General features: G+C 46.2%; 1 gene segment (V, D, J or C); it reads right to left on the bottom strand.

The window, feature by feature from the left end:
• Window positions 1-1,706: 1,706 nt before the first annotated feature.
• Window positions 1,707-3,819, bottom strand: LOC125281445 (immunoglobulin heavy variable 4-59-like). The segment is given in 3 exon segments: window positions 1,707-1,801; window positions 3,361-3,678; window positions 3,760-3,819. Coding segments are annotated over 3 exon segments (459 nt in total).
• Window positions 3,820-10,760: the final 6,941 nt, after the last annotated feature.

Below are 10,760 nucleotides of genomic sequence, written 5' to 3' on the forward strand. Positions count from 1 at the left end.
GATGCCCTTCAACAGATGATTGGACTAAGAAGATATGGTCCATAGACATAATGGAATATTATGCAGCCATTAAAAAGACCAATTTCTCAACATTTGCTGCAACATGGATGGGACTGGAGGAGGTAATGCTAAGTGAAATAAGTCAAGCAGAGAAAGACAATTATCATTTGGTTTCACTCATTTACGGAACATAAGAAGTGGGAAGATCGGTAGGAGAAGAAGGGGAAGCAGAAAGGTGGGGTAAACAGAAGAGGGTATGAACCATGAGAGAGTATGGACTATGGGAAACAAACTGAGGGCTTCAGAGGGGAGGGGGATGGGGTATGGGACAGGCTGGTGATGGGTATTAAGGAGGGCATGTATTGCATGGTGCATTGGGTGTTATATGAAAATAAAGAATCATGGAACATTGCATGAAAAACTGGGGATGTACTGTATGGTGACTAATATAACAAAAAATATTAAAAAAATAAAATGTTTGTGCTACCCAGAGAAATCTACACTTTTTAAAATATGTATCAATATTCTTAGAACTCAAATTCATTCATGGGAATTCATATGTGTTTATTCATTTATTTGCTCAATTCCCTCATAATGTAATGTTTACGGTTACTGTTATTGTTAGGTTAGTGTTAGATTTAGGGTTTAGGGTTTAGGGTCTAAGGGCTAGGGCTTAGGGCATGTGCCTGGTATCCTGTAGTTCAGAGACCTCCCCAGAGAGTAAATGTCAGCATTGACTGGGATGAGAATAGCCTTGGCAGCCATCACCTGAGCTGAGTCAAGAAGGGGATTTGGGGCTGTAAATACTTGTTTTTAGAAATGCTGATTTTGGGGGAGCCTGGGTGGCCCAGTCATTAAGCGTCTGCCTTTGGCTCAGGGAGTGATCCCAGGGTCCTGGGATCAAGCCCCTGATTCTTCCTCTCCCACTCCCCCTGCCTATGTTCCCTCTCTCACTGGCTGTCTGTTTCTCTGTCAAATAAATAAATAAAATCTTAAAACAGAAATGTTGATTTTAATTCCAGTTGGTTACCATGCAGTGTGATATTACGTGTCCTGTATAGTGATTCAGTACTTCCATGCAACACGTGGTGCTCATCACAGCAAGTGCTCTCTTTCATCCCCATCCGATGTGTTATTCATCCCCTTTCTTCAATCCCTCTGGTAACCATCAGTGTGTTTTCTGTAGTTATGTGTCTGTTTCTTGGTTTGCCTCTCTCTCCTTTTTTCCCGTTTGCTCATGATCAGGTATGTTCATGTGTAAACTCTGTAACACGATGGCAGAGCTGTTAGATTTTATTGTCACTTATTGTTACGTAGTTCATGAAAAACCCATTAGAAAAGGTTTGTATAGATATAAGAAGATGAAGAGTAAACAAGTAATGTAGGTGCCTTGAGGGTTTCCAATAATGAACACGCCAGGGAGAATCTATCCTCATGATCAAAGGGAGAGTCACAGATACCAGATGGGTTTCAGGTTGGGGACACATGGTACTAACAATATCCAGTGACTGGGCTGCACATCTCACAGCAGTCAGTATAACACAAATCTGTAAGGAGATGGTAAGCCTCAAATCCTATTGGTCATCACAGCCACATCTTCTGGAAATGCCAGAGGAAATGCCTGGGTTCCTGTGTCACTAGTGTCTTAGTCTGTTCCAGCTGCTGTAACAATGCACATGGACTGTGTGGATTTAAACTACAGACACTCATTTCTCACAGTCCTGGAGTCTGGGAAGCCCCACGTTAAGGTGCAGGCAGATCTGGTGTCTGAAGGGCACCCACATCCTAGGCCGTCTTTTCCCTGTCAGCGCACATGGGGTCAGGGGGCAGGGAGCTTTCTCAGTCCTGGTGTGTAAGGGCACTACTCCCATCATGAGGCTGCACCCTCCTGACCTAAGTGCCTCCCTAAGGCCCAACTCCTCGTCCCATCACATTGTCGTTAGGTTTCTTTGTGAGGATGGTGGAGGTCACACACATTGAGCTGAAGTCAACAACTGAGGATCAATGAGTGATTCCCTGCAGATGAAAAGCCCCTCCCCTCTAGCTCCTCAAAGTGAGGATTCTCATGGATCCAGTAGAAGCTTCTGGTCTCTGCGGGCACACGGTGAACACAGAACCTTCAGAACCAGCGGGTGACCTTGGGGAGTGGACAGCTTCCACTGCAGACACCCGGCAAGACCTCAGTACACTTCTAATAGCTTCCTTATTAGTATTGTCAGCTTATATGTCATCATTCTCATTTCTAGGGACTCAGGTGGTCTTCACGTATTTGATCAGTTCTCTTCCTTTTCACTTATTTTTCTAGTTGCATGGAATTAGGCATGAGACTTTATCTTCTGATGATTCATTACTACACCAGAAGCCCCTTGCTCTGTCTTCTCCTGCACCACACATGGGACATCGGATAGGAAAGCCGAGATTCTGTGCCTTTGATGTTCTAGATCCCTTGGGATTTTCCAGCACTGAGCCACGAGAAAATCCCTGATGTCATGTCCTTTCCTGGTTTTATTAAAGCATTTCTGACACGCTGTGTGACATTCCCTGAGATCGATAAGCATTGTGTATTCTCCCATGTGTGTGTCGTATCATCTGATTCACCAACTGTATCAAGCTTGGTGGGGGTCCCTCTGCTTCTGGATGATGTCAGCTACCTAGATGCTGTGAGCATGGTGTCACACAACACCCCCAGCACTAGGGCCCTTCTCCTCTGGCTTTGGCTTCATGATGCTTCTGTGCCTGATGTCCAGCATGAACTGTATTTTACTGGCTCGTCGTTCGTACACTGGTTTGTGTGGTGCTGTGTTGTTGAGTCCTGCTGAAACTTTTACAGACTTGGCAGACTGACATCAGAATGTCTGTATATAATTGTCATTTAGGGAAAAGGTGAAGCCGTGTAAGTGACGTTCTGCTTTTGTGCATGGAAGTATAGTTTTCTCCTGTTACAACCAACCTTTGTATTCACAGATGTAAGAGTAAGACGAAAACATTATTCGAGAGAGGCCCCTGGGGAAACTGTTTTATGGAGAGGATGCCCCACACGGTGACAGGAGACGAGCGTTTACTCTCCACCTGCACCTGCTGCTGGTGTGGAAAGTGTATTTGTGGGTCTTGAGTGCCACACGCTGATCTGAGTGTACCCTTGTCTCCTGAGTGCCCCTGACTCTGGAGCACCACCTGGTGACCTGAGCTCCCAGAGGTGACCTGAGATCCCCCTGGTGACCTGAGATCCCCCTGGTGACCTGAGCTCCCCCAGGTGTCCTGAGAGCCCCCTGGTGTCCTGAGCTCTCCCTGGTGGTTTCTGATGGCCCCTGCTGTCCACTCCTACTGTGTCCCTGCAGGAAGGTTTGTGTCTGGGCTCACACTGATGTCTCTGTGTGCCTCTTGCACAGTAATGCACAGCCATGTCCTTGGTGGTCACAGAGCTCAGCTGCACGGAGACCTGGTTTTTGGACGTGTCAGCAGTGATGGAGGTGCGGCCCTGGAAAGTCGGGTTGTAGCTTGTGCTACCTGTCCAGTACCCCATCCACTCCAATGCTCTCCCAGGGCGCTGGCGGATCCAGTTCCAATAGTAACTGCTGGTGACAGAGCCCCCAGAGACAACACAGTTGAGAGAGAGGGTCTGTGAGGGCTTCACCAGTCCTGGGCCTGACTCCTGAAGTGTAAGTTGAGACAGGACACCTAGGGACAAAGAGAGTCATGGTGAGTCGGTCCCATCCCACAGAAAGCCCCCCGTCTATCCCAGAGCGTCCAGACCCTTACCCAGGGGAGCTGCCAGAAGGCAGAGGAGGGACCACAGCATCTGCATGGCTGTCTGCAGGATGGAGACCCAGCACGCTGGCCTCTGCCTGTGATGCCGATTTCTTCTGGGAGCACCCAGGTGATTTGCATGTGGGTCCCCGCAGAGACGGGGAAGCATTAAAAGATCCTGAGCCCTGGTGACAGTCACTAGTTCTTGGTGTCCCCATGGTGGGTGCTGTGAAGACCCACTGAGCCTGTTCCTAGTGATCTAGGCTGAGTTCTGCCTGAACTGTTCTCCAGCCCCAGTTACTTGAGTGGGTTTGTGCTGGAGTTGATGATTTGGAAACCTCACAAAGGTTCTCTTGTGTTCTCTTGTCGGGCTGTTTGACTGTGGGCTGCAATTTTAACCTTCAGATTCACCTGTTCACATACCTGGAGAATGAGGCAGTAGTCCAGGGTCCAGACCGTGATTGCTTGCGTTCTTAGGGTCATTCTCTCCTTCTAATCAGGTATGGGGTCCTGGAAGATGGCCTATGTCTCCATCTACAAAAGGGGGTGTTAGGAACTATACGCAAGTATTTACATAAGGAAACAAGCTCATCCATGTGGATCGCAAGGCAGAGAGATTGGGGGTTAAGTGGGTATGCGTTTCTTCTTTTCCTCTTCTTTTAAATTTTATTTAAATTCAACTAGCAGGCGCATAGTACATCATTAGTTTCCGATGTAGTCTTCAATAGTTTATCACTTGCGTACAGTACCCAGTGCTCATCACATCAAGTGCCCTCCTTAATGCCCATCACCCGGTCAGCCCATGCCTCCACCCACCTCCCTTCCCTAACCCTCAGTTTGTTTCCTATAGTTAGGAGTTTCTCCTGGTTTGTCTTCCTGTCTGATGACATCCCATTCAGTTTTCCTTCCCTTCCCCTATAATCCTCTGCACTTTTTTTTAAAGATTTTATTTATTTATTTGACAGAGATAGAGACCGCCAGCGAGAGAGGGAACACAAGCAGGGGGAGTGGGAGAGGAAGAAGCAGGCTCCCAGCAGATGAGCCTGATGTGGGGCTCGATCCCGTAAAGCCGGGATCGCGCCCTGAGCCGAAGGCAGACGCTTAACCGCTGTGCCACCCAGGCACCCCCCTCTGCACTTTTTCTTATATTCCACATATGAGTGAAGCCATGTGATATTTGTCTTTCTCTGATTGACTTATTTCACTCAGAACGATACCCTCTAGTTACATCCATGGAACAGAAATGTTTATATGCAAGTGATAAATTGTTGAACACTACAGCTGAGTTTAATGTACTATATGTTGGCTAAATGAATTTAAATAAAAAATAACACCTAAAATCCAAGTCATATGGTCCTGTACTCACCCTGAGACAGATGGTTCTAGGGAGGAACACATTTAACTGAGTCGGTAGAGAGGTGTTCCCTTCCCACAGAACGTGAGACATGCCGACCCTACTACACAGGCATCTAAAGGGGTCCAAGCCCCAGGATGTGCCCCCATCTCCATCCAGACCCCAAATCCTCATGGGAAAGAGGAGGATGAAGGGGAAGCTGGACGTGAACGTTCACACAGCGTCTGGAATATGGAGCTTCTTTACCTTGATTTCTCTGTCCTTTGAGGTCCTCATGGACAGGTTCCTGCATGTATTATAAAGACTTTATGATTTATGAATCTGTAATGGAAAAGTCATTTTCTCTGTTGCATGTTCTCTCTCTTTTCCTCTCCTCCTTAGCTTCCGTCTCACACACAGGAGATTTCAACACACATGGTAGTAGGGGAAAGATTCTTGTAAGGTTACAAATTAGCCGGTTCACGTTGTTTGCTTTCTTCGATTCCACTGAGAACTCCTGATACAATTCATAGTGATATACTGCTTTTCTTGTTTATTTCATCATTTCTGTCTTCATTGTTCCTTCTCTGGGCATCCTTTGTTCCCTAGTATGAGCAAGTACTTTACGGAATTACCAATGTCAAGCTCCTCGTTTACAGTTTGCCCTGAGGTGATGGGATGAGCCAAAGGAAGGAGGTCAAATTCCTGAGTCTCTGAACACCCACAGATTCCAGCTGGCACGACTGATGGGGTGTCCTAGTCCCCACTGGTAGAGCACAGATCCTCAGATGTGATCTTGGACCTCATGTTCCAGCAGATCCTGGAAGCCATGATGCTGCCAGTCCCGCACCCCACTCTGCACCTGCAACAGGGAAGAGCTTTCTCATGCGGTGTCCTGTGCTTAAGGAATGAGGTAATCTCTGGAACAGCTCATGAAGGTCCCGTCTCACACCCAGTCCAACTGAGTCACAGGGGTTTACCATTAGAATATATACTGCCCCTCCCCATGTAGGGCCAGCACATCAGGTTCGCAGAGGGGATCAACACTGCGGGGCATCAAGACACAGGTCTTTTCTTTTTATAATCTTCTTTTTTATTATATTATGTTAGTAACCATACAGTACGTCCCTGCTCTTTGATGTAATGTTCCATGACTCATTAGTTGTGTATAACACCCAGTGCACCATGCAATATGTGCCCTCCTTACTACCCATCACCAGCCTATCCCATTCCCCTACCCCCCTCTCCGCTGAAGCCCTCAGTTTGTTTCCCGGATTCCATAGTGTCTCATGCTTCATTCCCCCTTCTGATTACCCCCCCTTTCTTTATCCCTTTCTTCTCCTACCAATCTTCCTACAAATGCTTGTTTCCTTTGCTAGATGAGGGAAGTTTTCAGCTACAATTTGTTCAAATATCTCTTCTAGAACTCTCTCTTTCTCCACCCCCTCAGGGATGCCGATGATTCTGACATTGGAATGGTTCATTGAGTCTCCCGGAACCTACATTCCTGAGATTGGATTTTTTGAGCCAAGTTTCTGTCTCAACTTTCTTTCTACCATCCCATCCTCCAGTTCACTAATTCGTCCTTCTGCCTCATGTACCGTGGCCGTCAGAGCATCTAGTTTTGACTGCATTTGATTCATAGCATTTTTATTTTTTAAAATATTTTTTATTATATTATGTTAGTCCCCATAGAGTACATCCCTGGTTTTTGCTGTAAAGTTCGATGATTCATTAGATGCATATAACACCTAGTGCACCATGCAATACCTGCCCTCCCCACCACAGCATTTTTAATTTCTGCCAGATTTGCCTTCATTTCTGCCCTTAGAGATTTTATATTCTCATTAATATTTTTTTAATATTTTTTTCAAGTCTACACATCATCTTGACCATTGTTACTCTGAATTCCATGTCTGATAATTTTGTTATATCCATATTCATCAGTTCTGTGGCAGAGGCCACAGACTCTTTTTTTTTTTTTTTTTTTGCTGGGTGGAGATTTTCCTTTTCCTCATTCTGATGAGGAGAGGTTGCGGGGTTGCCCAGAGCCCAAATTATTGCTCAGGACCAAGGCAGTGCGCACTTGTTTTATAGGGACCTTGGGGATGTGGGCTTCTTGATTTTTCAGCCTGACCTCTGGGGGAGAGGCCTGTCGCGCTGATACTCAGGGAACCCTGTTTGGGTAGAGTCTCCCTGTCCCCTGCGAGGGGGAATGGGGATGGGCACACTGTGAGCCGGTATTTCCAGGCTTTTCTTCTCTGGCGGCTTTCCCTGGTGGTTTGCTGTGCCTCTTCTGATCGTCAGAGCAGCAGTAGCCGAATCCTAGCCTCTGTCTCAGAACAGAGAGATCTCAGTCTGCTCTCCACTGGGCTCTTCTGGCCTCTTTAACTCTGTTTCTGTCGGTGCTGCTGAACACTCTGCAGCGTCCTGTGTTGTGCGCGCCACAGCCGGTGTCCCAGCCCTCACTTCCAGGGCCAGCATGTCTCTGTTCTTTGTGTGTCTAAAACCGCCAGCTGCCCCCAGTTCCCGTGCGCGCTCCTGAGCTCCCTCTTTCAGTGATTCCCGCGTACTCTGGAGAGCCCATTTTCAGTCTGGTCAGAGGGGCGTGCCCAGGCTCACGGTCTGAGTCTGCGCACTCGTGGGTGCGGGTCCGCAAGTCTGGCCTGCTCCCCAGTGCAGGTGGCTACTGCTTCCTGGCTCCCGACTGCGTTGCCCCCCTCTCCCTTTAGTTTATCTTCCGATATCTGTGCGCGGAGTCAAGGCTCCCCTCTTCGTACCTCAATACTCAGTGCTGGAGATGTTCATTTCTGGAGATTCAGATGTATCTTCCTGCATCTCGGGCTGATTCCGTGGGTTTTCATTATGGTCTGGTGCATATCCAGCGTGACTCAGGGGACCAGCTGAAAAGGGGGACCCCTATTCCTCTGCCATCTTAACTCCTCCCAATATGTGCCCTCCTTAATAAACGTCACCAGGCCTGCCCATGCCCCCACCCGCCTCCCTTGTAAAACCCTCAGTTTGTTTCTTGGAGTCCATTGTCTCTCATGGTTCATCTCCCCTTCTAATTCCCCCCTTCTTTTCCCTCTTCTTTCTCCTAATGTCCTCCATGCTATTCCTTATATTCCACTTGTAAGGAAACCAAGTGATAATTGTCTTTCTCTGCTGACTTAGCTCACTTAGCATAACCCCTCCGGTTTCATTCATGTTGATGCAATGGTTGATCCTTTCTGATGGCTGCGTAATACTCCATTGTGTGTGCGGACCACATCTTCTTTATCCATTCTTCTGTTGAAGGGCATCTCAGCTCCTTCCACAGTTTGGCTATTGTGGACATTGCTGCTAGGAACATTGGGGTGCGTATGACCCTTCTTTTCCCTACTGTGTCTCTGTTTGTTGAAAATACCTACTAGTGCAATTGCTGAGTCATAGGGTAGGTCCAGTTTTACCTTTTTAAGGAACCTCCATATTGTTTTCCAATGTGGCTGGAACAACTTGCATTCCCACCCACAGTTTAGGAGGGTTTCCCTTTCTCCACATCCTCTGCACCATTTTTTTTCTTGCCTTGCCAATATTTGCCATTCTAACTGGTGTAATATGGTATCTCAAGGTGGTTTTGATTTTAATTTCTCTGATGGCTAATGATGTTGAACATTGTGTCATGTGTCTGTTAGTCATTTGTTTGTCTTCTTTGGAGAAGTGTCTGCTCATGTCTCCTACCATTTATTGACTGGGTTTTTTTTTTGTTTTTTTGGTGTTGAGTTTGAAAAGTCCTAGAGATCTTGGATATCAGCCATTTATCTGAAATGTCATCTGCAAATATCTTCTCCTATTCTCTGGGCTGCCCTTTAGTTTTGTTGGCTGCTTCCTTTGTTGTTCAGAAGCTTTTTCAAAAACATTTTATTTATTTATTTGACAGAGAGACAGCCGGTGAGAGAGGGAACACAGCAGGGGGAGTGGGAGAGGAAGAAGCAGACTTCCAGCAGAGCAGGGAGCCCAATGTGAGGCTCAATCCCAGGACGCCGGGATCCCTCCCTGAGCCGAAGGCAGATACTTAACAACTGAGCCACTCATGTGCCCCTGTGCAGAAGCTTTTTATCTTGATGAAGTCCCAAATTTTCACTTTTGCTTGTTTCCCTTGCCTTTGGAGATGTGTCCTGAAAGAAGTTACTGTGGCTGATGTCAAAGAGGTTCCTGCCTATATTCTCCTCAAAGATTTTGATGGATTCCTGGCTCACATTGATGTCTTTCATCCATTTTGAGTTTGTCTTTGTGTAAGGTGTAACGGAATGGTCCACGTTCATTCTTCTCTATGTAGCTGTCCAGTTTTTCCAGCAACACTTAATGTGGAGACTAACTTTTTTCGATTGGATATTGTTTTCTTGATTTGTCCAAGAGTAGTTGATCATAGATTTGAGGGTCTGTTTCTGGAGTCTCTTTTCTGATGCACTGATGTGTGTGTGTGTTTGTGCCAGTACCGTGCTGTCTTGGTGATCACAGCTTTGGAATATAGCTCGCAGTCAGGCAACGTGATGCTGCCAGCTTTGGCTTTCTTTTCCATCATTCCCTAGTCATTTTCGGGTCTTTTCTGGTTCCATACAAATTTCAGGATTGTTTGTTCCAGCTCTTTGAAATATGCCGATGGTATTTTATTAGAGCTGGCATTGAGAGTGTAAGTTCCTCTGTTCAGGATAGACATTTTTATAGTGTTTAACCTTGGTTTCCTTCTTTTTATAATATTTTTTTTATTATGTTAGTCACCATACACTATATTCTTAGTTTTTGATGTAGTGTTGCATGATGCGTTACTTGTGTATAACACTTTTTCTGATCTGTTGTGTTGTTTTTTTAGTTTTTATAATATTTATTTATATTTATTTCTTCTCCAACCTTTATTTCCTTCCTTCAGCTGTATTAGGCTTCAGTTGTACTTTCTCTAGGTCCTTTAGGTGTAAATTTAAGTTGCTTATCTCAGATTATTCTTGCTTCTTGAGTTCTTCCTGTATCTGTGTATTTCTGTTGTAGGACCACATTTCCTAGAGAAATCAGGTGAACGTGTTAAAGGTTTTATACCCTTGTGTAGTCAGTGTGTGTGCGTGCGTGCGTGTGTGTTTGTGAGAGAGAGAGCGAGAGCGAGAGAGAGAGAGAGAGAGAGAGAGAGAGAGAGAGATCTTCAGATTGCACATCCACACAACACCAGGAAGGTGTCCACTGCTTTCCCACGTTGTCACTAACATTGATGCTGTGATTTGGTTTATGACAGTGACCCCCACCAAAACACATTCTGCACTTGCTTTGCATTGTCGATGCCTCCGGAGCCTCATGTCCTGCACGCACTTAATGCTGCTTCTAGGATGTTTGCACGTTGAGCTGGGTGGCCCTGTGATGCACAGTGAGTATAGCTGGGATTCCTGTGAAGGTTCAGATGTGAGCACCAGGATATTTGTAATTCATTGGTATTTAGGAACAGGAATAACCATTGTGAGTGACTCTGTTTTTTTGTGGTTTTTATTATATCTGCTTTCACATTAGAAAAATTTTCCAAGCCAGAGAGTGAAGAGGTGAGCACAGAATCATGTGTCCAGAGAGGGTCCCTATGGGCAACTGCTCTGTGGAGAGGAAGCCCCAGACCCTGACAGGAAACCTGCCCATAACCTCCATCTGCAGCTGCTCCTGGGGC

Source organism: Ursus arctos, unplaced genomic scaffold, assembly GCF_023065955.2.
Source record: "Ursus arctos isolate Adak ecotype North America unplaced genomic scaffold, UrsArc2.0 scaffold_42, whole genome shotgun sequence".
Lineage (NCBI taxonomy): Eukaryota > Metazoa > Chordata > Mammalia > Carnivora > Ursidae > Ursus > Ursus arctos.